General features: G+C 41.3%; 3 protein-coding genes across 3 annotated transcripts; 1 reads left to right on the top strand and 2 right to left on the bottom strand.

Annotated features, from left to right (window-relative positions):
- Positions 1-937: 937 nt before the first annotated feature.
- Positions 938-4360, bottom strand: sdf2 (stromal cell-derived factor 2; the record flags this gene model as incomplete). Its single annotated transcript, XM_079237273.1, has 3 exons — positions 938-2176; positions 3343-3539; positions 4177-4360. 3 exons carry the CDS (start codon positions 4358-4360, stop codon positions 1877-1879), a joined length of 681 nt encoding a protein of 226 aa, XP_079093399.1. The 3' UTR covers positions 938-1876.
- A 414-nt stretch (positions 4361-4774) lies between these two features.
- On the top strand, positions 4775-20786 carry supt6h (SPT6 homolog, histone chaperone and transcription elongation factor). Its single transcript, XM_079237266.1, has 37 exons — positions 4775-4814; positions 6034-6144; positions 6233-6403; positions 6951-7024; positions 7158-7341; positions 7504-7585; positions 7776-8031; positions 8192-8293; positions 8482-8595; positions 8735-8824; positions 9043-9185; positions 9377-9522; positions 9688-9801; positions 9918-10198; positions 10285-10439; positions 10685-10880; positions 11071-11210; positions 11410-11527; positions 11631-11707; positions 11812-11947; positions 12118-12255; positions 12734-12901; positions 12998-13125; positions 13285-13492; positions 13760-13907; positions 14123-14265; positions 14370-14510; positions 14737-14932; positions 15154-15299; positions 15376-15468; positions 15574-15687; positions 15821-15945; positions 16921-17033; positions 17127-17204; positions 17302-17528; positions 17969-18246; positions 18932-20786. Exons 2-37 carry the CDS (start codon positions 6045-6047, stop codon positions 19122-19124), a joined length of 5316 nt encoding a protein of 1771 aa, XP_079093392.1. The 5' UTR covers positions 4775-4814; positions 6034-6044; the 3' UTR covers positions 19125-20786.
- A 423-nt stretch (positions 20787-21209) lies between these two features.
- On the bottom strand, positions 21210-26913 carry LOC306753405 (ras-related protein Rab-34-like; the record flags this gene model as incomplete). Its single annotated transcript, XM_079237274.1, has 10 exons — positions 21210-21767; positions 23196-23303; positions 23751-23841; positions 24273-24354; positions 24427-24478; positions 24582-24646; positions 24923-25024; positions 25362-25427; positions 26337-26428; positions 26866-26913. 10 exons carry the CDS (start codon positions 26911-26913, stop codon positions 21706-21708), a joined length of 768 nt encoding a protein of 255 aa, XP_079093400.1. The 3' UTR covers positions 21210-21705.
- Positions 26914-27976: the final 1063 nt, after the last annotated feature.

Raw genomic sequence — 27976 nt, 5'->3', positions numbered from 1 at the left:
ACCACTGATTTGTGCATTTTAAAATAGTATGCAGCTGGATGGAATATGTGATGACTCAAGGTCAATTTGGTTGTTTTTTGACATGCTAGAAAAGGGCGTCCAATGATCATGATAATTAGAGAGCATAGGTCAAACACAAGTGAGAATAGCCTCATAGCAGATGCCCGTAAACCCCATTAACTGACAGACAATTAACCAAAACATTCCATTAAGTGGACAAACAAGGCATTATTCTCAGTACAATGGCCCAGACATTAACAGCTTGCCTTACTTGCAAATCCTTTCATCTGGTTTTATCTTTGTGTGGAAAATGAGGGTGTTGGCCATTATAAAAATGATTCTAACTTCCTCAATTAATGTATGATCAAGTAAAGGGACACCAGAGAAAAAGAAACATGACTTCATCTGTTTATCTTTAGCGCGCTGATTTTATCTCATAATTCATGTTGGCAAATTGTGCATGCAGTTATCAGGAAAGTCATTGATGACATCAAAGATTCATTTCAAGTAATCATGCATGAAGGACCAACTGAGAAGCGTTTTATTCTTTTAAGAGGAAGATTTCGACAATGATTGGCTGTTGTCGGCAGGATCCCAGAAGAACTTTGACTGGTAGAATCATGAAGACACTGTGTACATGTTCTGCCATTAGTTTTGAGATCATAAGGCTATGTGGTGTTTGTTAATCCCACAGCACTGAGAGGGTGTGTTTATTAAGAACACCTGCCATTGGGGGGAAATATCTGTGTCTTTATCTGAACTTCATAAGGTATCTTTCGCTCTTCAACAGCCCGGGTGGGAGAGGTCTGCATTTGAAAATGTAGATCTTATTTATTGCAATAAAACCCAGAAAGACAGATGCTCTCTTTAAATATATGGACGTTTTAATTATATTAAGATTAACATTTCCACCACAGTAACCAAAGTAAAATGAAAAAAATTGCAATAAATTAGTCACTCTAATACTGGAATGCATAAAAAAATCACTTTATTATGAGGTATTCATTGCATGTTTGTTGCTCACATGAACCTCTTGATTTGATTTAACACATATGTATGCACAGACAGTATGAATTTAAAGCACTGTACTTTCTTCCAGCACATTGAGAAACTGACAAACAGCAGTCAGTTCAATGATGTAGAATACATAGAAAAAACACCTCAGAAGAAAGAAAACTGCTTATTCTGTCATGTCAGATAGTGTTAAATCATTTATATGAAACACTTAACTAGACTTCAAGTGGGGGGAAAATAATTTACAAAGGTAACACTGCTTATCCAATAAGTATAATATGGCTTACAAATGCCATAGAAACAGAATACAATTCTTATGTTTCCAAAAGTGTAAAAGGCTCCACAGCTTAAACACCTAGCCTAATACATTTAAAAAAGGATAAAGGCACAAGTGTAACAATGTTTTTGTAATCCAACAAAGCCCAGAATTTACTTGATTTAATACTTATCTGCAAAACCTGCACTGCCTTCTGTGTTGTGGTGTAACTACTGTTGGCAGAGATTTTACAAAAATACACAGATACACATACCTTTATGTCTCTGTGTGCCTGTTAAGACAAACTATAATTCTAGTCAAATGTTATTAGCTCTCTTGCCTGTAGCTGATGGGTTTTTGAGGATTCAAGTTGTGTTTCGTAAAACTCAATAATTGAGGTTGGTATGTATTGATAAAGTCAAGTTATTGTACCCTGATCCATTACAGACTTTGGTACAGTCTCCTCAAAAGATGATAGTCAAAAAGTGATGGGAGAGGAAAATGAGAAGTTGCTAGAACATGTGTAATTAGAGACAGAGATAGGAATACAATGGTAGACAGAGAGGACAATGGGAAGTGAAGGAAACAAAAGAAGAAACGTTAAGTTCAGAACTCTGTGTGTAGGTGACTGTAGTCTCGGCTGCCGGACAGGTTCTCGCTGGGCTTCATAAAGATGCCCTCCATGGCCTTCCACAGGCTGTGCTGGCTGGGGCTCGACATGGCGTGAACTTCCCTCTGACCGTGGATCGGCCGTCCATACTGCTCCCCTGTCACTGACAGTAGTGCATCAGTGGACTTGTGACGGAAGCGGACGGCCTCCTCGCGCTTCCACACAGATCCCCCGCACTGAACCGTCCACTCGTCCAGGTAGTCCCCTTCCCCTTCGTCGCCAAATGCACTCACTTCCTGTGGACAAGAGAGAAAGAGATTAGAAGAAAGAAATAGAGAGGATGGCGTACCTTGCTTTAATGATATTTTACAATCTCTTAACTTTACAAACATAGATGATACTTATGTTTGGTTTTTAATCTTCAGCGAACCATTTTTGCCTTCCATTCTTGCACAATAGGAACAGCTTTCACAGATCCCATTATTTACCAAGCTAGATATCCGAACACAGTAAATGTGAAAACATGTTTGGTTGTCAAACACCCTCTGGCTTCTTGTTTCTTCCCCAACTGCAGAGTTACGTATACTCTTTGGTCTCCAGTGAAGGGTGTACTAATACTACTGATACTAATGTATCAAACTTCCTAAGTGGATGAGGGAGGCCAGACAGGTTACGTTGTTCTGGAAACCAGGTTGAGAAACTGGTTACAAATAAAATAACCAGACAGGCATGTCTATTTTCTTCCCATACCCATCTGGAAAGGGACTTCATCACATTTATACAACAATCTTGAAAATCAAAAAGTGCCATGTAAAAGTCCTGTTTATTGGTTTATACATAATAGCCAGATAGACCTAGTCACCAGTCGGGCTCTGGGAATGCTCAGATCAGCTGACCTAAGAAGGCACACAAGCTGCTGGACAGTGTCCACAATCATCCAATACACCCTGGAATGTTAAGAGAATAACTACCATGCTATAAACAGTATACCAAAGTGTCTGAAAGTTGACACATTTCTATAATCACATGGCACACGTCTTCCAACCCTGTTACACTTCAGCGACAGTGTTTTCACACTTCCTCAATATTGGGGAGGTTTTTGTTGACCCAAGACTGTTTTCCCAGAGGGTCTGGTGAATTTCCTGAAGTGTAAAAGCTGCAGTCAACTCAGTTCCACCTCAAAACAATGGTCTTAACGCAATGTGAGCATCAAACTCTTGGTATTTTACAAATATTAGTACAAATCACTAATGTTACTGCAATGCATCCATCAGTGGACGTGACAGGTAGAAAATGAGTTATAACAATATTAACATTTTCCCATTCAACTTTTTGAATTATGCTGAAAAACTGTCTTCAAGACATTCACATAATTTCCCAATGTCTGCAGGCAGCTATGTGGATGATGCGTCACATAACATGAAACCTCTTCTATTTACCATGTACTTCTCACACCACTCACCTGGTTAGAGGACAGTGGGGAGGAGAAGTAGTGGCTGTGCAGGTTACGTCCTGTGTTGACATGGGTGAGACGAATATTCTGTCCGCATTTGACCGGGGTGCCACGATGGCACGAGGTGTCACTTGTCCCACGGACACTCCAGTAGCTGTTGCTGTCTTCTACTTCAGTCACCCCTGTTACAGACTGCTGCCCGCTACCTGCCAGACCCACACACACACACACACACACACACACACACACACACACACACACACACACACACACACACACGCACGCATGTTGAATTAAGGAAGCCTAAAACTCAGTGTGAAGGTCTGTAAAGTCACTTTCAGAGTTGAATTGTTGGTTGTTGTTTTGAGTTTGAGCCCAAAGGCTCATGTTGGCAAACAGATTGTGGTTAACTTTGAGGGCTACGCTATTCCTGTATTTACAGAATGTTTGGACCTGGATTCAGATTTAAATTGTCTTTATGAATCTGAGGGAAACAACTTTGTTTACTCTGCTTGGTTAAAAGAAAGAGAATGTTCTTTTTTAAAGGATATATCCAAACGTTAATCTTATCATATTTACTGACTTCATGTTTATCCCTTCAGTAAATATTTGCTTTGTAAATATCCCTATCAAATAGCGGTCTGTGGACCGCTATTTGACAGTGTCGTGGCACATAATGGAGACAGCATTAATGATATGCCAAGTTTACACTGTAAACCTTTGTACATAGACATCAGTCATTATATTTGCCGAGGTGGGCAACGGTAAATTAAGTTAATGTTGATGAAAAACACGAGTTATGTTTCTTCATGCTTAATAATCGTTTTATGAGAGGAAACTCACCGGAGCCGTAGCGTACGTCGTGCGAGTGTAGTCTCACATTGTGCTTTATATTTAACAGCTTAAGGACGGATCCGCATGTCACAAAACTCAGTTCCGAACCAAGTGATAGTCCAAATATACAGGTTAACAATAACAAAATGGTTGGTAGAGAGTGTGGGAGAACAGCACAATCTAAAAGACCCATTCCTACTAAATCTAAAGCAGCCGCCGATGCCTCTTAAAGATTTGTATAAATGTTCTCTACGTCATTAAAGAGGTACCGCGTGCCAAGGTGAAGCGCATTAAACAGCGCTCCTCGTGGCTCGGAATGCGCACTGTACACACCTCTCGAGGTTTTTATTCCGTTTTGGGTTTATTTTTTACTGTGATGTTTTTTATGTGTATGATAATATTATTAAGATCACCATAAAATACTAACAGTGGTTATTTTGTGTAGTCTTATTTAGTTGTTTTATTTCGTTTAGAGTCGAGGTCTAACAGCAGGGGTCGTCGCGTTTCTACCGGGATGGATGGAAGCATCCCGGAATTGCAATCACGCCGCTCGTGGGCGGCCATTTTTACAAGTACAAGCTCCCTGAAACACAAAACACAACAAAATCCCGTTATTATTGTAAACATTAACGGAGTACATCGCAGCGGTGAGACGCGTGAGTCCAATTGTGCCGTAATGATATGATATCTTAACACTGCTGCTTCGCTAACAGCCTTTAAACGGCCAACGCTCGTGCAGTTTGCCGTTGTTGTCGTTCTAGCTAATGCTAGGCTAACATACTGCTATGTTAAACGTTAGACTGTGAGATTGGCTCAGAGGCCTTGGCCTATTTCTGCAACAGGGACATACGTTTGAATGGTATTTCTTTGTCAGCTGATGTATCGTTACGTGCACATATATTTAAAACCAACAACGTGAAAATGACGTTACATGCCAGCTAACGTCAACGTTACTTGTTAGCTAAACGGTCGCTGCTAGCCAACTTGCAGCGCTTGCAGTGGTTGCTCGCTCACAGGTAAACTAACGTAAACAGGTAGAGTAACGTAAACTAACGGGGTCACAGGTAATGTAACGTAAGCTAACGGGGTCACAGATAAATAATGTAAGCTAACGGGGTCACAGATGAATAATATAAGCTAACGGGGTCACAGGTAAACTAACGTAAGATAACGGGGTCACAGGTAGAATAACGTAAGCTAACGGGGTCACAGGTAAAGTAACGTAAGCTATATAACGTCAGCGTTATAGTTTGTTGACCGAAACGCTCATCAGATTTACAGTCACATTGAAAGCACGGCGCTCATGCGTTTGATTGATCCACTCCATCGGTGTGTGTGCGCAATGCGACAGCGTTATTGTAACATTTTCTTTTTTTAACAATAGTCAGGTCAAATGAAATAATACAATCGAACATTGGTTAAATACACAGCACTTTATTTAAAATTCTGGAGAAGATCTTAAACCCGAGAAAGAAATCTAAATGTAATCTGATGTGTGAATTTTGGTCAAGCACACGTACAATTATAATGTCTCCATTTGGTGGAATGTAGCAGCCATAAATAAAGCATGTCTTGCATTTGAATATTTCACTCAATGTTATAATTTAATGTTAATGAAGAGCTGGAACAAGTTGATGAGGAATATATATGTGTGTTGTACTCCCAGGCAGTGGGAAATACGATTATTTTTCCAATCCTGAAGTAGAAATGAAAGGAACTTGAATGTTATGCACAGGAATTACAACTACATCATAACACTAGAGCATATTGCATGAGTTATTGTGTGTGTTTGGCTTTTGCATTTTGTTACTAATGCTCTGATGGTGTTGAGCATGTTTACTGACAGCCTCTTGCACCTTTTCTCAGGAACAGCAGTCATGTCAGACTTTATTGAGAGCGAGGCTGAGGAGTCAGAGGAGGAGTTTGATGAGAAAGACCTCAAGCCCAAAAAGACCCAGAGGTTTTTGGAGGAAGATGGTAAGATTGTAATTGTTCAGTTGTGGGTATGCGTTTCAAAGGTGGGGTTGCATGACATGTAAACCATTTATCTCTCATTTCTTAACAGATGAAGAGGAAGAAGAGAACACAGAGGACCAGGATGAGCGAGGAAATTTACGCGGGCTCATTGATGATGGAGAGGAGGAGGAGGGGGAGGAGGATGAGCAACGTCCAGGAAATCCAAGTGCAGCAGAGAGTGACTCAGAAGAAGAAGTCAAGCATCGGCGTAAAAAGCGCAGTAAGTGCATCATATGTTTTTAAAGGGTAACATCCAACATACAGCGTGTTGTTTTCGTTACATTTTTACAAAGGAAGCCAAAACAATCTATGAATGTTGAAAACTGTTATACAAAGAGAAAAACCGTAAAAACTTGAAAAAGTATAATGCCATCATGATTGACAGTGATGTGTGGTATGTATGTGTTGGCTGAAGAAACTGCAGTAGAGAAATGTCTAACTGTTTGAGGTAATTTAGTAATGCCATTTTTTTGTTACGTTGCACATACAGCACTTACAAGTTGCTTTTTCAACTGTAAAATGTCCTGCGTTTGTTTTTTCAAACGGACAAGATATATTTATATAATACAAATATCACCTTGGTACACAAATTCAGAACTGATTTTAGATCAGGTCCTTATTGTGTACCTTGGCGAGAAGAAATAGTGCAATTAACCTCATATTAGTGTTTTTCCAAGTCAGCAGTTATTTCCCAATATATATATATATAATAGAATTGATTGGTGTCAAGATGTATTACTATTCTGTAAGACTTTTCCTCTTTGCAGCTTATGACGACTGCCTCGACGAAGATGATCTGGATCTAATTGAGGAAAACTTGGGTGTGAAAGTGAAAAGGAGGGTAAGAATAGTTTCTCATTACTACTATCTCTGTAGAAAGTGGGTACAAATGTACTTGAAGCCTCCCACATTTTCGTACACTTGAAAAAGCTTATTCTAGTAGTACTGATGTCCTTACCTGTCTTGTGTCACAGAAAAAGAAATATGACCGTGTAAAAACGCTTGATGATGATGATGAAGATGATGAGGACCAGAAGGACCAGATCGCAGATGAAATATTTCATGGTGATGCAGAGGGAGAGCTGGAGGAAGGCGAGGCTGTCGATGAGCCTCTCCACCACGCAGATGACGAAGAAGAAGGAGAGGACGAGGAGTCAGGTTTTTATTTTTTTTTATCTGTGTAGACCTGAGTCTCTAAAGAGCTGAGGAATTATAGAGACAAACAGTAATGTAAACTGAGTCCCACAATAGATTAAAAAAAAAGAAAAAAAAAGTGGTTTATAATTGATTTGTTTTACATTTTTTTCATTTGTCTTACAGATATAGACGATTTTATTGTTGATGATGATGGCCAACCTATCACCAAAAAGAGGGGCAAGAAATTCTCAGGATACACAGACGCGTGAGTATAGTTTATACATCAAATCTGTCCTATAAAAGATTCATCATTGATAGGGCAAGGAGCGTGCTAATAAATATTTATATTTGGTAATAATGACACAACAACGCAAAATGGCAAACTGCTTTAAGAAATGAGTGAAGGGAAACACATAATCACTGTTCTCTCCTCTTCACTGTTCATCCTCCCACAGAGCCCTCCAGGAGGCCCAAGAAATTTTTGGTGGAGACTTTGACTTTGCTGACTTCGACGCAGACGCATACGACCAGGGGGAGGAGGAGGAAGAGGACCAGGATGAAGAGGGATGGGACCGACCCAAGAAGCAGACGAAGAGGAGGCAGGGGAGGAAGAGCATCTTTGAGATCTACGAGCCCAGTGAGCTGGAAAGTAGTCACATGACTGACCAAGACAATGAGATCCGCTCTACAGATATGCCCGAAAGGTTTCAGGTGTGTGTGTGTCAGTGTGTGTCAGTGTTCACTGTCTTATATGGACCATATAGGTTCTTAATGACAGATTTATCTTATGTATAGTTAAGCCAGTGACATCTTATTTAGTCATAGATAACATTTTAGTGCCTATTTTCCTAATCTGTGCTCTGTTTTATAGTTACGATCCATCCCTGTTAAACCTGCTGAGGATGATGAGCTGGAAGAGGAAGCAGAGTGGATCTTCAGACATGGCTTCTCCACTCTTACTATCTCCATGCAGGTGCGTCCTTTGACATCCACACTCAGGAATGCATACATGCAATATGCATGCATAAAGAATGCAAAGAACTTTCTTGGATTTTCAGTCATGATACCTGGTTAGTTTTCCCTTTTGTGGGATAGATCATTTGATACTCCTTGGGTCTAGATCACATCTAGATGCTTTGTTTTTTTCTGTGCCCTAAACAGGAGAGCACAGATTATCTAGACAGGGGGACGACTACAAACTTCAGCAGGAAAGGCCCCAGCACAATTGCTAAGATCAAAGAGGCCCTCAACTTCATGAGGAATCAACAATTTGAGGTACAGTGAACTCACCATACCCATGTGATATATTTCTTTTATCTGTTTATATATTCTTTTAAAAACAAATAACATGAATGTCTTATAAGAAAGAATGCAAAATGTGACAAATAACACATTTTATCGTTCTTTTCCCCAGGTCCCATTCATAGCTTTCTACAGGAAAGAATATGTGGAGCCTGAGCTAAACATCAATGACCTGTGGAAAGTGTGGCAGTGGGATGAAAAGGTAAAGTTGGTATTGCATTTGTGCAGAAGGATAGATTATAGACTGAACGAAAAAGACATTGTATGAAGGGGTGAATCATCTGGGTGCACAGCCCATTTTATAATAATCAATTCTAAGATTAATTAAGCATTGTTTTAAGTAATCAATCATTCGTTTTCTTCATCTTGGCGTTTGTATGCCACTTCTTGTTTCTTGACCTAAACAATTTTATCCACCAGTGGACTCAACTGAAGACACGGAAGCAGAACCTGACCCGTCTCTTTCGGAAGATGCAGTCCTACCAGTATGAGCAGATCTCAGCTGACCCTGACAAACCTTTGGCTGACGGCGTCCGTCCTCTGGACACCGGTGACATTGAGAGGTTAAAAAGAGAATCTCTTATTATGTGTTGTATGTTGTGTGCTGTATTTGGTTGTAACTGCACTAAGCAAGAAATAATTACAGAAAATGAAAGTGATAAAGTTCACATGGTGGTCGACGATAAACAACTCAGTTTTCTGTCCATTTCTGACCTATTTTATATATATATATATATATATATATATATTATAGGCTAAAAGATGTGCAGACTCTTGAAGAGCTGGGGGATGTGTACAACCACTTTCTGCTCTACTACGGCCGAGACATCCCCAAGATGCAGAATACTGCCAAAACCAGTAAGAAGAAGCTCAAGAAGATCAAAGAAGTGAATGAGGATGGTAAGATGAATGCTTCTGAATTGACCATTTCATTAGATGATGATGATGATGATGGACAGATACTGCAGATTTTGTCAGTTCTAATTAAAAACACATTTTTAGTTAGGAGCTGAGCCTAGTTGTAACAATTGTCTACTTGACTGATTTTGCGTGTTGCCTCCTTAGGCGAAGAAGAGGAATTGGAGGTAGAAGAAGAAGAAGAAGAAGACCAGAAAGGACCTGACCTGAAGCTGGCGTCTCGTAGAGATATGTACAGCATCTGTCAGAGCGTGGGACTTGGTTAGTCTCGTTTTTTACCTTGCACACCACAGTCTGTGTTCATTTTATACATTTTTGTTTTTTTCCCCAAGCTTGGTAGCACTTCAACTTTTTTCTCGGTTTCTTTCTTACTGCAGATGGCTTAACTAAAAAGTTTGGGTTAACTCCAGAGCAGTTTGGAGAAAATTTGAGAGACAGTTACCAGCGTCACGAGACAGAGCAGTTCCCAGCTGAGCCTGTAGAGCTGGCCAGAGATTATGTTTGCAGTCAGTTCAACTCTCCTGAGGCAGTGCTGGAAGGAACCAGGTACATGGTGGCCATGCAGATTGCTCGTGAACCGTTGGTCAGACATGTTCTCCGACAGACCTTTCAGGAGAGGGCCAAGATCAACATCAAGCCTACAAAGAAGGGCAAGAAGGTATGGACACATATATTAACAGACATTCTGACTAAACAGAAAGGGTTCCTCTAAATCTGCATTGCCATTTGCTTACTTTCCTGTAGGAGGTAGACGAGGCTCATTTTGCCTACTCCTTCAAGTATCTTAAGAACAAGGCTGTAAAAGAGCTGAATGGGGATCAGTTCTTGAAGATGTGCCTGGCAGAGGAGGAGGGGCTGCTTTCCATTGACATCTGTATAGACCTTATAGGGGTCAAAGGGTAAGCACAGTGACAACACTGACACAAATTAAAATGGATCTGATGTGTTGTGCTATTTCTAGCATCTGTATAGCTTGGTCGTTGTTAAAAAGGAGTGTTGATAAGTAGGATAGGTCCCTCGAGTTTATTTTATTTTTAAGCTGCAGCTTGTGTTTTTTCTGCACATCCTTGTCAGAAGAACATGAGGCTTTTGAATTATGACTGTAAATATTAAGGCACTCCTTTCTCTCTCTGCTTGTCCTCAGGTATGCTGGGGATCAGACATACTTTGATGAGATCAAACAGTTCTACTACAGGGATGAGTTCAGTCACCAGGTGCAGGAGTGGAATAGGCAGCGAACTTTAGCCATAGAGAGAGCTCTCACTCAGTTCCTCTACCCTCAGATGGCCAAGGAGCTCAAGAGCAAACTGATCACTGAGGCCAAAGAGAGCATTGTCAGGGTAAGTTCTCATGATATGTGTCTCCAGGTATTGTAATATTACATTATTAAATAGTGTTACGCAGAGAAAAATAACACAGTTAACTCTTAACACAGGCATCATGTCTATCAAACTATAGAGCAACATTGATTGGTGGTTTAACCTAAGAACTCATTGTGAACATTCTGCTGTTCTCCATTTCTCCTCATAGGCCTGCTGTCGTCGGTTATATAACTGGCTCAAGGTGTCTCCTTACCGACCAGATCAGCAGGTTGAGGAAGACGATGATCTGATGGATGAGAGTCAGGGCAAAGGCATTCGGGTTCTGGGTGTAGCCTATGCGCCCAGCAGGTATGCGCCCCACAGTTTTTTTTCCCCTCAGATATATTTGTAGCTACGATTTTTGTCATGAACAATAAAGTGCTCACTTTTAAAATGTGGGAGAAATACTGCACGTTCTTACAACCATGTAAGACCAAGCACAGTTTACTGCATACAAACTTATGTGACAAATAGTACAGATTCTTACTTGCAAACTTTGCTCCAACAGAGATACACCGGTTTTCTGTGCTCTGATCAATGGGGAAGGGGAGGTGGTCGACTTCTTGCGTCTGCCCTACTTCATGAAGAGGAGGAATGCCTTCAAGGAGGATGACAGAGAGAAGAAGGTACATGCAGGGAACACAAATGTGCTTCTCTGCGGTCAACAGATGCTTTTGTTCAGGGATGGATCTTGTGAGATAATCACTAATTTGGATGTGTTATCTTCAGGCCTTCGACATTGAAACTCTCAAGAAGTTTCTGTCTGGCAAGAAACCTCATGTGGTAGCTGTCGCTGGGGAAAATCGGTAAATTGATTTCATCTGGACATTTTGAACAGCATCTTGTAAACAGCATTTACAAGTTATAAAGGCGATGAGGTTGAAGTGTTGAAATAATGCTGTGTGTGCAGAGATGCTCAAATGATCATGGAGGACATCAAGAGGGCTGTCAGCGAGCTTGAGCAAGAGTCCTCTCTGCCTGCTGTTGGTGTGGAACTTGTTGACAATGAGTTGGCGACACTGTACATGAACAGCAAGAGATCTGAGGTAAATGTTTAACACCTCACCATGCCATCCTCATCATACACAGGCACAGAAACATCAGGGCTATTTGACTATGGCAGTTAACCAAAGCAATGTAATTAACATGTGGATCCAAGATGTGGCCCAATGCTCCCTTTGCTGTTTTCCTGACCCCCTGCTTTCTATCAATGCAGATTGATTTTAGGGATTACCCTCCCTTACTGCGACAGGCTGTGTCGATAGCCAGGAAGATCCAGGATCCTCTGATGGAGTATGCGCAGGTGTGCAGCTCTGATGATGACATTCTCTGCCTTAAACTACACCCACTGCAGGTGAGACATTGACGATATTTTGGATTTGGGTTTGTTTTTATCGCCATATATATATATATATATATATATATATATATATATATATATATATATATATATATATATATATATATTGTTGAAACATGGTTTATTTAGAAATGATCAAGGCCCGATTTACAATGTTTCCTGTGACATTAGCTTTTTGGGCATTTGGTAATGAAAGATTAAAGTTGCGGCCTTGTTTGTCCACCTGTTGTTCTCCTGTATCGTCACACAGACCCATCCCCTTTCAGTCTGGAACAAGCATTCAATATTTTCAGCCTGGTCAGATACATAATGTTTCAACCAATCAGTTGACCATGTGATGTTTTGCTTCTCCAAACTCCTGACCATCACTGATGGCTATTAAAACGAGATGCTTGTATACATAGAATTAAGAATGATTCTGCACGTAAAATTGTGTGAAACAGCATTTTTTTTTTCTCAACATCTTTCTCAGGAACAAGTGGTGAAGGAAGATTTGCTCTGTGCGCTTTACTGTGAATTCATCAACCGTGTTAATGAGGTTGGAGTGGATGTGAACAAGGCCATTGCCCATCCTCACACTCAGAGCCTAGTCCAGTATGTATGTGGTCTGGGAATAAGAAAGGGCTCCCAGCTGCTCAAGGTATGTTTTTATTTTGCTGTCTTTCATTATTTTGTCACATACAAAAGTATTGAGTCTTTTCTACTGAACTGATAATCACACCTTGTATTTGTGCAGATTCTGAAACAAAACAACACTCGACTTGAAAACAGAACTCAGCTGGTCACAATGTGTCACATGGGCCCCAAAGTTTTTATCAACTGTGCCGGTTTTATCAAGATCGACACTGCATCGCTTGGGGACAGGTTGGTACCTTGTCTCGGGGTCTGTTAGACACTGAATATTTCCCATAGTGCAAATTCTACTATTGTCAGACAAAGTTGTGATCTACCATTTAGCCTGTTGTGAAGGTTTTTTATTTATTTTAATTCTGCATTGTTTTTTCTCTCAAACCTTCCACACAGCACTGACTCATACATTGAGGTTCTGGATGGATCTCGTGTCCACCCTGAGACGTATGAGTGGGCTCGCAAGATGGCTGTGGATGCCCTTGAGTATGATGAGTCTGCAGAGGATGCCAACCCAGCTGGAGCTCTGGAGGAAATCTTGGAAAATCCAGAGCGTCTCAAAGATCTGGACCTGGATGCCTTTGCTGAAGAACTTGAGAGACAGGTCAGTGTGTGTAGTGACTTTGACCGCAGCAATGTCTGACTTATTAACAGCTTGGATAAAAATTCTGCAGTGCAGAATAGGGCTGTCAAAGAATATTCTTCATTTGAATATATATTCAAATTGTAAAAAAGACATTTAAATATTAAAATATATTACATTGTGTCCTTTCAGTGTTGCAATTAGACTGAAGATTTAACCACTGAAACTTCCCATCTACTCTCCTCTCGCAAAGTTTTTACTCTTTTCTTTTTTGCTTTGTCCATGTAGGGTTACGGCAACAAGGGGATAACTCTGTATGATATCCGTGCAGAGCTGAGCTGCAGATACAAAGACCTGAGAGTTGCCTACAGAGTCCCCAACACTGAGGAGGTCTTCAACCTGCTCACCAAGGAGACCCCAGAGACCTTTTATATTGGTAATTTACACCACTCTGAAGTAAACATACTTATTTCTTAAATATAATATCACCAAAAATCTATAATATATTCTAACCACTCGCACGAAGACGGTGGCACAGTTGTCACGGCACATGACTTGTTCAAAGGAATGATGTTACGGAAGTACCAGTCAGAGTACAGATGCAGCTTTGTCGGCTTGTGTGGTTGATGTTTGTTTCTCCTTTTCTTCCAGGTAAGCTGATCACCAGTATAGTAACTGGTATTGCTCACCGGCGGCCTCAGGGAGAGAGCTATGACCAGGCCATCCGTAATGATTCTACGGGGCTGTGGCAGTGTCCCTTTTGCCAGCAGGACAACTTCCCTGAACTCAGCGAGGTACTAGACACCTGAGTGTTCTTCTTTTGGCGACTTAGTGGTACAAAAAAGCTGAGAGTCTGACATCTAAACATCAACTTTTTTCTTTTGTGTTCCTGCTTCAGGTGTGGAATCACTTTGACAGCGGTTCATGTCCAGGTCAGGCCATTGGGGTGCGGTCCAGATTAGATAATGGCGTCCAGGGATTCATTCCCACCAAGTTTCTCAGTGACAAAGTGGTCAAACACCCTGAGGAGAGGGTCAAGGTAAGGCGTTGTTTGTTGTTGTCTTCATTTGTTGTGCTTTGCTGATGTTTTACTTTTGTCAATGTCACTTGTAAACATTTGAATGTCTCAGAGTTTGCCGTTGATGCCAGTTATACTTCTCAACCCTGATGAATCCATGATTAATTGTTGCCTATTTCTGTGCTTCCTGCCTTGTTTCTTTCTTTTGTGGCACCTGTGTAACACTAGCTTGTTCCTCTTCTTTCAGGTGGGCATGACAGTTCACGTTCGCATCATGAAAATCGACATAGAAAAATTCAGCGTTGACCTCACATGCCGCACCTCAGATTTGATGGACAAGGCCAATGAGTGGAAGCTCCCCAAAGACACTTACTATGACTTTGACACAGAGTCCGAAGACCAAAAAATTGAGGAGGAGCTCAAAAAGAAACTACAGCGAACACGTGAGTATAATTACAGGATTAATTAGAAGGGTGCACTCAGTAAAATGCAGATCTCTGCCAGGTTTGTCTTCAACGACCACTGCTGCATTGTGTGATTGAATGAACACAACCCACAATCGGCCCATATTTTTTCCTCATAATACACTTTGATAACATAAGGACATTTACCTCTACATCACTGTCCTTTATACTGTTTGTTTGCTTTCCCCCTGTTTTTCCAGCATACATAAAGCGTGTGATTGCCCACCCCAACTTCCACAATATTAGTTTCAACCAGGCAGAGAAGATGATGGAGACCCTGGACCAGGGAGACTTGATCATCAGACCCAGCAGCAAGGGAGAGAACCACCTCACAGTCACCTGGAAAGTAAGAAACCGATAGAGAGGTACCTAACGTGGCAGTAAATCAACATATCCCAATCTAACTGTGGGATGTTTTGAAGGTGGCTGAAGGCATCTACCAACATGTGGATGTGAGAGAAGAAGGCAAAGAGAACGCATTCAGCTTAGGGCATACTCTCTGGATCAATACTGAAGTAAGAAGTTTGCCCTCTTTATTTAGCATGATAGTCAAACCTACAGAAAGTGTGTTGTGGAACATTACTGTTCTGGTCCTCAACAGTCTTTTGCATTCTCTGCAGGAGTTTGAAGATCTGGACGAAATCACTGCTCGGTATATTCAGCCAATGGCGTCATTTGCCAGGGATCTACTGGGGCATAAGTACTTCCAGGACGGCCTCTGGGGGAAAAAGGAGGTATACTTGTTCACTCTGATTTCCTTCTTACTGTTACTCTTGCATAACTTAATAACTCATCTCATTCTACTACGTTTTTGCCACGAGTTGCACTTCTCATATCTCTCGTTTTGTCTTGTTCTCTCTCTGGTAGAAAATGGAGGAGTTATTGGTCAAGACAAAGAGGGAGAAGCCTACTTTCATCCCTTACTTTCTTTCGGCATGTAAAGATATGCCAGGAAAATTCATACTAGGCTACCAGCCTCGCGGAAAACCACGGTGAGCAGAAACGTTTTTGAATATTCAGTTTTCTGATTATTCGCTGTAACGATGCCATGAATTTAAAATGCTGAATAAACAAGTTGGACTGATTTCAGTGGAAACTGTTTTAGACAACATAAATGTTGTTTATTTTCTCAAATCAGCTCAGGCTCATTAAATCCACAGAAACCGCAGGCGCTCCCATTCAATGCTCAAAATCCGCTATTCTCAATCACTGCGGAAGCAGGCCACATTGCGCCATCTAGTGGCAAATGTTTAGTTAAGATATTTTGTATTATTTTCATTTAAATGTGGTAAAAAAAAATTGCATTTCTAAGAAACACAGTATTTCAAACAAGGCACAATTTTTATGATTTGAAAAGCCTATCACCACGGTCGTCACAATACATCATCAGATAGAGACACGCGTTCTTTTGCTACTGTTAGCTAGCTAGATTCCTCGGATCACAAAATGTTTTTTACATTAAATTTACTCAGAAAACCCAGAGCCAGTAAAAACTCTGTAGTGAGGAAGTATGAACCTGAATACATACAATATTGACTCATAATGGCAGCAATGATTGGTAAAGGAGAATGAAGCAGAATATATATTTTGGTCATTACAGCTGACATTTATACAGCCCAGTTTTTCCCCTTTATTGTCATCGTTTGTTCCTTATTTATATGGGATTGAGGTCCTCGAAATATTTTTAACAATCCAAAGTGGACCTCAAGCCACAAAAGGTTGAGAATCACAAATCACAGTCCCATATGGTGACGTGCACAGGTCCATGGCTACTTTAGAGGCCCAGTCATACATGTCATTCATGTTGTGCCAAATTACTAAACACCACATCATTCTTATCCACTCTATCGCACAGCTGCATTTCTGCCAAGACATTTTTTTGTGAGATGTTTACTTCATTGATTGACAACCAGGTTTAAATACAAGTAGAACTGAATTTCAACATGCCATCTTTTCTGTTTGTCTAGGGTTGAGTATGTGACCATCACCCCGGATGGCTTCCGCTATCGTTCACAGATATTTCCGACAGTGAATGGACTATTCCGTTGGTTTAAGGACCATTACCAAGAGCCTGTGCCAGGTCTGGAAGCACTATATATCATGTTAATTGTTCATTTTAATCCAGTTGAAAGATGGTGTGGGTTATGAACTAACATTTTCCCTTCTGTCAAAGGCATCACTCCGAGCAACAGTAGTCGAACAAGGACTCCTGCTTCCCTGAACGCCACCCCTGCCAATATCAACATCGCAGGTGAGTCCCGCTCTTCCATACACACAAATCTAAATGTTCCACATGAGTGGAGTTGTAGTACATTTTACTTTTTCCTAATGTATTCCTTCCTCTCTAGACTTGACGCGAGCTGTTAACGCCCTCCCGCGCAACATGACCTCTCAGATGTTCAGTGCCATCGCTGCAGTCACAGGCCAGGGCCAGAACCCCAACACCACGCCCGCTCAGTGGGGCTCCAGCCAGTATGGCTACGGTGGCAGCACAGGAGGAGGGGCAGGAGGGGCAGGAGGGGCAGGAGGGGCAGGAGGAGGAGGAGGAGGAGGAGGGAGCTCCTCTGCTTATCATGTGAGGGCAGCTTTTAATGTTTAACTACTGTGGATGGAAGGGGGTTGTTATGGAGATGTTGGGGGCTCCTAATAGGCTGACCTATCATTCACTTTATAAAGTCCTATAAATGGTAAACAATACAGACGCATCGGATATTGTGATAATGGTGATTCTTAATTATTACTTAATTATTTTTAATGAGAACGGCATGTGTTCTGTTCTATTATAAAACGTGTAATTGTTACTTTACCATAATATAATTTATTCAGGCAGAAATATGATACAAAAATGATTTTTATGAATAACCTGATGAAATTGAAAAATGTTAAATACAAAAATATTTTTCTTAATTTCCGTTGCACCGCTTCATGAGACCCTGCTTATACTTGTATAAGCATATTGACTTTCTCTGGTAACTCCTTGAGCCACACTCATTACCAGTACTTTCTCCTCTGCAGGTATTTGCTACACCTCAGCAGCCCATTGCGACGCCGTTGATGACGCCAAGCTACTCTTACACCACGCCAAGCCAGCAGGCCCTGGGCACGCCGCAGTACACCAGCACCACCCCACAGTCCACACACTCTCACGCACACGGCCCTCCACACGGAAGCCAACTGTCACACCACAGCCATCCCGGCCACAGCAGTCACCACAGCCACTCATCCGGCACTCCGACATCCTCTACCTCATCCAGAGGACGGACACCGCAGCAGCAGCAGCCGGCGCCGCCAAAGTAAGTACAGGGAGAATATGTGTGGGCGAACTGATGTACTCAACCATGCGTTTCGTGAAAAGGCATCCTGGTTCTTTGGTAGTGAAACTGATTCTTCATGTACTCGTTCATGTACAGTGATCCTAGCAATTACCCTAGCTGTAAGAATTTGACAAGTTCAACAAAAATGTTGCCTGTTATCTGCATTTTGTGGTATTAGTGCCGTGCCTGTCGCTTGCCGCGTTGTCCGGGGGCGTGGCTGCTTAGAGCGTGTGGCCGCTGAATGCATGCCCGTTCGGACCGGTCTGATTTCTGGGCCCTTGAAAGTGCTGCTTGCTGCATTTTTGACAACCGCTTAACGCTTGTTGACTTCAGGGAAGTGAAGAAGTGTTCAGTTGTGACGCTAGTATTTCCACTGCACGTCCCTGGGTCACCAGCAATACACCTGCCAACTTCAAAGTAGATGGGATGGACGGATCTCGAGATATGCAAAGGACATAAATAGATTCCTTGCTTCGTAGTTCGATGCAACTCAAATCTACCAGTTGTTGAATGATATCAATGAGTTGTTATTTTTCTGCCTTTAGATGGCGCTAAACTCACAATCTGCATCATGTGAGGCTAAGCAGCAGCAGCAGCAGCCTGCCTTTCAATATGTTACTGTCTTTGACTAAAATACCTCCCCGTCTGTTGTCCCTACTTGCAGGGCAAGCGGCAGCAACGCCTCCGCAGTGGACTGGGGCAAGATGGCAGAGAAGTGGCTGAAGGAAAAAGAAGCAGAGGGGCGTAAGAAAACCCAGAGGATGACTCCACGACCGTCGCCCAGCCCAATGATAGAGAGCACACCCATGTCCATCGCCGGAGACGCCACACCCCTACTGGACGAGATGGACCGATAGGACATGGAGGGGGGATTCGCTACACCCCCTGCTCCACAACTCAACTCCATCCTTTGTACTGCTTCTTCATCTGGATAACCCTCCACCTTTTGTCTCTCCCGCAACACATGAGCCCCTGACTGTCCATTCATATTCGCCCCCTGATATCCTAGCTGCATTTTATCAGTCTGGTATCACGGTTCATCTCATCTCCTTCCTCCCTCTTGTCTTCCTGTATGTCATCGCAGATGATTCAGCACCTACCTGCAGCCAACTCCTCTAGCTGTATAGTATTCTGTACAGTCAGATTAACACTGTATATGTCATGCAGAAAGTCAGTACAATGGCAAAAAAAGAAACTTGAATATCAGACAGCAGTTTAATAGGATATGGACCTACACAGACAATGTCAGACAAGCTGTCCTTCTTTATTTTTGCAATTGGTTTTAGTTTGATCCATGAATGGCTTTGACAGAAGGGCACAGTTGCTGTTTCCAGAATCCACTTTACTCCTTTACTGGTCGGTGGATTTTTGCGAGCAGTTGCCAAAATAGCATTTTGCCAAGCCAGTCAAGAAATATAATTTTTGTATGGAATGCGTCACAATAAATAAAGCCTGTTTTTTTCTGTTTGAACCTTAAGCCTCTGCTCTTCACATCTTTCAAAACAAACACCTAGGACTGTACCGACACACCAAGTGTGAAGGTAGAGGCTGATTATATTTGTTTTAAATCTAAATGAATTCAAGGAGAAAGCTTCATGTGAGCTTGAGTTGACTAGTTGTCTGTCTCCACCACATACCGTATTATGACCAGCTGACTTCATTTATTTGGCTCCTGTATATAGCCTCTATTGTATTGTAGGCTCTTATTTGACCTATCTGAGAATACCGTGTAGACTAACATGGTGCCACGTTCAAGGTACCAGTGGCCGTTTGAGATGACCTCATCTGCATCTATGCGAGGCAGTGCAGAAGAAGCTGGTTAATTTTTTTTAACTGTTGATTTTAGTAACCATAAGTATGGAAGTACCTTGTCATGTCAGTGTAAAGGTAATTTTTGAAAGTGGACTCCAATTTGGTTCTCATGTGTCTTTGTTGTTCAGTGAGTATTTCACTCTTGACACTGGGACATGATGTTTGCCGCCTTGCAGGATGTGATCTCCTGAACCAGCTGCTGCCTTCCAGCTCAAGACAGCTTCAACAGTCAAATTAAGAGTTCACTATCGGCAAAAGCGCCTATCAAACAGACTCCCCACTGCGTTTATATGTATATTATTCTGAACTGCACGCAGCTATTTTACTAGAATGACTATATTGTTGTTTAAAACACATTGAATCTCTATTGTTATCGTCGTGTGGCAGTTTTAAGCCACGCTCTGCATCCCTCTTGATTTATGCATCGGGTTGTTTTGTTTTTTTCTCTTTGGCTGTGCCTCTGCCACAGTACAAACTAGTCAATGATGTGCTTCATTGTGCAAAGTATCATGGTCCCATAATATGCATAATGTTTTAAAAAATTATGTTTTTTGAGTAAACTAACTTTGTTTTACATCTCTTGCCAGATTGAGATGTTACATCTTTCTCAGCGTCGCTGTGATTGGTTCGGCACTAGTTGGTGATAGAGGAGAAATGATGTCTGGCACTGCTGATGACCTTTTCTACCTGTGAGCCCTTTAATAAAAGTGTTCATACTAAACCCTGAGTCTTGTTCATGCTAATTTGGAAAACAAGCTTGTGTGTGTGTGTGTGTGTGTGTGTGTGTGTGTGTGTGTGTGTGTGTGCGTGTGTGTGTGTGTCTTTTCACGGTACAAATATGATTAGTTGGGAACAGAATGTGAAGAATTTTCTCATGGTTTGTTTACGCAATATAGATTTGTTTGAATAGAAAACAACACAGTGATCAAAATCACTTTATTTCCGTGGTATTGAGTTGAAATAAAAGTCTGTGTGTTTAATAGTAGCTGACAGAACATATGCAGACTTTTGAAGGAAATCAATTTGTCTCGGATGTAACTTCCTGTTTGTTTCTGTCCCTGGAAACAATCTCTCCTTTTTCAAGATCATGAGAACAGTTATCTCAGAGGAGAGAGGCGTGTTGTGGGCATGACTGCGGTCATGGGAGCCGGCGTATGCATCACATTAGCAGCAAAGACACATGACAAGAGGACCAGGCATGAAACCAATTAAACACACAAGTATGGTGCTGATATTTTCTCCAATGTGTGAGGAAAAAGTTGCCACAGACAGACTGTGTTTATGAAAGCAAGAGCCGTTTAATAAAATATCTCTTTCTAGATAAAATGCTGACAAGCGTGTCACAACGCTTTATTTGTTGTAACCCCGGCCAGCAGTGCAAACATTCCTGAGAGGACTTCTTGTTGGTTACAGCCTCCACTTAGAATTCATTATGTACAACCTCCTCTCAGGCCATTTGCAGAACATCACAAATACAGCCTTTACCGATATGACTAGATATTCGCTATTGACGGGGTCTATTCATGACATCCACTATGGGCGTGCTGAGTTTAATTTCCCCTTCATTGTGCCGTTGTGTGTTGCCGTGTGGTCAGTACAGTGGGTCCGGACGGCCATTCTCTCTCATCAGCAGCAGTTGGGTTTCCCCTTGCTCGGTTTGTGATCGGCTTCTGTCCGGTCTGTGAGCCCTGTGGGAAGCAAACACAAGATGAACAACGTGAGCTACAGAAGGACGGGTTTGTATGACAACACCGGGCAATGTTATTTGTATTCCTAAAGGACAGCAATGAACTGAACATTAAATGAGCCACACGGTTGTTCCTTCATGACCATAAACGTGGGTAATGAAGGATGCCATGTATATTAGTGCACAGGTTCCCAACCTGGAGGATAGAAAGTACTTAAAGGGATAAGCAAGAAGGTCAAAAAGTCTAAAAGCCTTCACAGCGGACAATCTGAGTAGAAAGATCTGAGTAAAAAAAGAGATTACAAGTAGTCCTTTCATGACTTTGGAGGGTGCGTCCCTGTCTTGTTTGTCTCGTGCACGTGCAAACAGATGCATGTGATGTGATACGTATTTCAGATGCGGTTTCATATAGAGAGCTACAGAAATGAGTCTTAAAATCCAGAAAGATTATTTTGATAAGTGTAGGTTTTCATAAACCTTTGTTTGTTTGCCACAGAATTTATATTCTGCAAAAACACATGGGCTTTTCGTCGAGGAAACCAGTGAGTTGCTGACTTCCGGGTGTGGCCGACAAAAATATATTCTTTCTGCAGCACTTTATTCCACTTTATTCCATTTTAAATATCAGCTTTGAAAATGCATTCGACATATTTGTCTGACCTCAAGGTAGGTTGAGTTAAGAAACACTTAATGGGAAGAGAACATTTGTTTTTTTAAATAAAAACACAGGGTACCTTTACAATTATGGACAAACAAGCAGGAAAGGTTGCTGACCACTGAGCACGGCATTTGTACCAAATGTAAATTTAAAATGTCAAAGTTTACTGATTAAGTGATGATTAATTAAACTATGTTTATTTGCAATTTGTTTGCAATTTACATCTTCAATAAGAACAAATTGTGCGCCACAGACAGAGTATTGAGGTGTTGAAGATGGATTAAGGCATTGCTGATTTTGTTTTTATCATACATTTGTATAAAAAAAAAAAGAAATAACATCTGCGGCTGCCTCCTCCTGGTCGATAAGTCGACTAATCGGTCGTTTCGGTCTTAGTCGACTACGATGTATTTCGTCAAATAGTCATTCTCAATGCTTTTTCATTGCCGAATTACTTATTTCCGAGAAACTAATGAGAACATCTTTGATAAACTCAAGATATAAAGTGATGCAATTGCATGATTCGTTGTGGAGAAACTCAGTTTTACAGTTCTGTCGAATAAAACTAAAAAATCTTTTTTTGGGTTCAAGGGCAATCTGAATAACTGTCTTGTCTTTTCTGATCTCAACTGTAGACATGACAGAGATGCAGAACATAGGCTGAAGCAATGCTTGGGTTCATGTGTCATGAGATTATGGAACTAATCAATTGGTAAACAAATGAAAGTAATAGTTGAACGTTTTCTTACTAATGAGACCTAATTGACTCACTGATAATGTCACCGACGTGCCTCGAGCCACTTTTCTCGATCTCGGACAAAACGTTTGCCTCAAATGTCAGAGAGGCCACACGGAAGAAGAAGTCCCGGACACCGTCTCCTGGAACAATAAGGAGATGGAGGAAAGAGTTCAGTGAGACGAAAAGAGGATAAAGCAGAACATGAAAAGCATGTCGGGATGTTGACTGATGGGGATTTGTTTGTGATAATGTGTGATTGAGAGGCTGCACGGTGAGGTAGTGGCTCGCACTGTCACCCCACAGCAAGAGGGGCCCGGGTTTGATCCCGGATCCCATGCGGTCCTTCTGTGAGGAGTTTGCATGTTCTCCCCGTGGCAGCTTCCCACAGTCTAAAAACATGCAGCTTGGGTTAATTGGAGGCTCTAAATATCCCGTATAGGTGTGAATGTGAGCGTGAATCTCTATATGTACCCTGCAGAGGCAACCTTGCCTTTGTCCAATGTCAGCTGGGATCGGCTCCAGCGCCCCCGACCCTGAATAGGATAAGCAGTTTGGATAATGAAATGGAATATGTGATTGAGTCCCACCTGACTTGGCAGACACAGCCCAGTACTCCGCTTTGATTTCCTCAGAGAGTCGGATGGCTTCCTGCTCAATCTGAACCAACTGATCAGGAGACTGAGGAGTGAAATAGAAAAATGGATGAAAATAATGAAGCTTCTAGCCATTGGTCACTATAGAAATAGGCTGATCATCAACTAAACAGAGTAAGATATTCAGAGCTGCAACAATTAGTCAAATTACCAGTTAGTCGATTGAAAGTAGTTGAAATTATTTGGCAACTATTGAAGCAGAAGTGCTGATCATTTGACGGTTTCTGGTTCCCAAATGTGAGAGTTTACTGCTTTGCTTCGTCTTACCTGAAACTGTAATTCATATAACTTTGGGCTCTAAGAAATTATCATCAGATATGATTTAATTAATGGTCAGAAAATAATTTGCTGCGATATTAGCAAAAAAGTCCTTCACCTCACATTTGAATTAGTTTTATTTTCTGTCGATTGACAAGAAATCAATTAACTGACATATTTTTGCTTAATTTCACCTACACTGAGGTCTTTCTTGGTACCGACGAGGAACAGTAAAACACTGGACGGGTCATTCTCCTTCATGGCGTCCTCCAGCCACTGCCTACATAGACATACAATTATTAGACTCCAAATGATATTTCAATGGTACAATAATTCGATCAGAATTCCTCACCTGGCATGTGCTAAAGAGCTCACGCTGCTCAAGTCAAACACCACTATGATGGCTGGAGATACAAACAGCATAAACAATGAGACAGTGTTTGTTCATTCACTCTAGTTGAAGGGGACACGTGTAACACCCAACGTTGGAGACTGAGCTACATTCACCTTGTGCTCCTCTGTAATATGTTGAAGCGATGCATTTGAAGCGCTCCTGACCTGCAGTGTCCCACCTGAAAAGATCAGATGCAGCTTTGATGGTGCTCGTTGAGACATTTGGTGCAGATGAAGGGAGGAGGAGACAGAAGAGCTGTGTGCACTTACATGTATGACCAAAGACAAACACAGAGAAAAGTAATCACCTAATGTGAGGCTTCCAATTTCATTTATTTTTGCATTAAAAAAGACCTTGTTGACCCATTTGACCCTGATGATCAGTCAGGGCAGGAAGTGAGTGAGTTTGCTCAGGTTTCAGTCTGTGTGTGTCTGTTGTGTGGCAGCATACTTACAGCTGTAAGCTGAAGGGAACCCCGAGCACCTCGAAACGCTCCATCTCAAAATCCACTCCGATGGTGGCTTTGTAGTTCTTATCAAACGCACCCTTTCTGAACCTTAAAGGAACGAGGGATCAGTGAGAGAGAGAGAAACGTTTTTTGACACATCTAGAAAATGTCAAAAAAGTAATTTTTTCTTCTTCTTCTTCTTCTTCTTCTTCTTCTTCTTCTTCTTCTTCTTCAACAACCTCAACGTTTAATACAAGTAAGTTCAACCATGTTTTTGTGGAAGAAATACATGATGTTCAAAAGCACTGCAGCTTCTTACAACCACAGAGGAAACTCTTCAACAAGTAATACAGACATAATTTAAATCAGATTAAAATCTACTAACAAGTCTAAAGACAGCCACACAATCCTGTAATTGATCTCATCATTCATGACTGCTTCTTACCTGCTGATCAGACACGTTTTTCCAACTGCAACATCTCCCACTACGATGACCTTGGCGAGATTAAAGCTGGCAACAAAAAGCCTATACGGTCAGTCATGACTCCATACAACAATAGCATGAAACACACAGCAACGCGACCAATGATATGCAGAGATTATTTAACGGCTAATTATGCCTTACAGCCCCCTTCAACTTTATCATTCTTAAATAATAGCTTTAAATTTGATCATTAATGCATGACGCCCTTCTCACTGGAACTCCGGGGGTCGCTGTATAGCTGAAACCGGCAACAGGTCAAATCTATTTAAATGCATTGATTTACAAGGTTAATGTTCATCCTTCTACTAAACTGTGTTGTATAGCACATTGCAACAGTTGTGGTCCCTTTAGTCACAACAGCAGTCAGTCCTGAAACCTCCCACCACCAGACTCTTCTTCACTCAATGCGATGCCTAATGCTCGATGGACATTGAAACATCTGTTTGTCTCGTCCGTATGAAGGTTACCCTGCGACTTACGACGCATTGTAGTCGACAAGCGTTGCATGGAATATCTATCTCAAGGATTAGTGTGAAAATGGCTGCATGCTCTATACGGTACATTTTATGCTGCTTCAACATGTATTTACAGGCTAAAAAGCACAGCACAGGCTTGAACTCTGCGTGATCTTTTCAATTAATGAATGAACTGAACGTATAGGCAGTTTTGCTTCAAATCTTCTTCAAATCTTCCCCACAAATGCACATATTCTCCTGTTTCGAGTAACATTTGCTAAAAACTAAAGTGTCCAGCTGATTTAGCAATTTGATGTCAGATGTGAAGGGTGAGGTCGACGTCTGTCAGCTGACTCAGCAGCCATAGCACATAGCATGACTTAAAGGGCCCCGTCTGGACGAATTAAAAGACATCAGTGTGTGTGTCGTAACAGGAAGGGCGACCGGGTGTGTTGTCTGGTTCACCCCTCTGGGACTTTACCTCACTGTGTCTGTCTTCTGGACCTCGCAGGCAGCCTTCACCTGTGGGTGAAAGCCATCTTTGGTGTGCAGCGCTGCATTCGGACTGAAACACTGTAAAGAAAGTAGGAGAGGAAATGGAAAGAAATTGATTGAAAAAGGTACATTGCACAGTGAAAGAAAAAGTGGAGGGAAGGTACACTGAGTGTTTTTCCACCCCAGGCTATAAAAATAATGTTACACACTTGAATCACCCCTTTGTTCCTTTGAACACTACATTGTTGGTGTCCAGAGAAAACCTATATTCAAACTTTCAGCTTTACATATAGTAATGAGAAGAGGCATTGTTATATCTTTAAATGTAACTCAAATATCACATGTCAAGGCTGGAACAACAAGGTTTTGTGAGGACAACATTTTCCAAATTTGCAGCCGTCCATTTTCAGAGAAACAAAGAGCAGCATTTAAGAGTCTAAAACACCTCATTGTCAGTAACACTGTTAGCTGTAATTGTATTACAAGGCATGTGTGTGTGAGTGTGTGTTACTAACAGTTGGGAGCTGAGTAATGACCCGGTCCTTCTTCACAGGTGGCAACATGCTGCTGCAGTGGATCAATGTGCACACACCTTCAAAGTGACACTCGGACTGACAGCAAACACACACTTTTCATTCACTTCAAGAAGACACACACACACTTCACTTTCTTTTTTGTCTTTTTTGTCTCCACTACTCCAAAAACTAGGGAAGGATAGTAAATGTCTTCAAAGTTTTCCTGAAATAGAACAATTAACAGAAAGTTAATAGGTTGTTAAATATATGTAAGTTAATCACAAACAGTTTGCGTGGAACTAACATCATCAAATCAGGTTGCATCAAATTGTGATGCGGCAACACTGCAGCACAAAAAACGTTTTTTCTAACGTGACATTTCTTATTGGACAATTTGTAGGTCAAGATTTAAGAAAGGATGTGTTTGTAGTGTGTTTGTAGATAAAGGATGGCGCAAAAAAGAAACGTACTGTGCACAAAAACAATGTAAAAACAGGTTTAAGTAAGTTTAACCACTTTACCTGAAACTGCCGGGTGGTAAGATGCAGAAGGAAAGATGTGATGTGATATCCAAAGTCTGTCGAGAAAATAAATCCGGAACAAAATGAGCCTCACAGCAACGAACTGAGTCTCCAAACTGACAGCCTACAGACACGCAATTAATGAGACTCTCCGTGTAATCTGTGGGAAAACCAGCGAATACACTGTGAAACAGCGCCATCGTGTGGCCACGTGGTGTTCTGACTTAATTTACTGATAAATAGATTCGTTTATGTAACTTAAATGTAATGTTGTTACAATATACTGTATAAAGATTCCACATTGTTATTTTAGCGACACTTTATAATATTACCATTTGTGTTCTAATGAGTAAACAACAGTTGCTGCTGGTTGAGGTGGAGCTACTTTTAACTAATCAATTGCTATGTTAGTAGTTTCACAAAGAACATGTCTGTATTGTACATGTCTGCAATATATAATTGTAGTCAAGTAAACGACATTTTAGTATTTGTCCATAACCTACACTTAAACATAGTGGCATATATTACATAGTTACATTTGACCTGAATTATTTGTACACACAGGAGTAAATTCATCCAACAAGCCAGTA

Source organism: Taurulus bubalis, assembly GCF_910589615.1.
Source record: "Taurulus bubalis genome assembly, chromosome: 2".
Classification (NCBI taxonomy): Eukaryota; Metazoa; Chordata; class Actinopteri; order Perciformes; family Cottidae; genus Taurulus; species Taurulus bubalis.
This window is presented reverse-complemented; position numbering and strand designations above follow the sequence as displayed.

Excerpts from the sequence above, each read along its gene's own strand:
- supt6h (XM_079237266.1), top strand. The coding sequence starts at position 6,045 with ATGTCAGACTTTATTGAGAGCGAGGCTGAGGAGTCAGAGGAGGAGTTT. Across the intron at positions 10,440-10,684 it reads GACCTTATAGGGGTCAAAGG|GTATGCTGGGGATCAGACAT; the intron begins GTAAGCACAGTG and ends GCTTGTCCTCAG. Across the intron at positions 14,933-15,153 it reads AAAGAAACTACAGCGAACAC|CATACATAAAGCGTGTGATT; the intron begins GTGAGTATAATT and ends CTGTTTTTCCAG.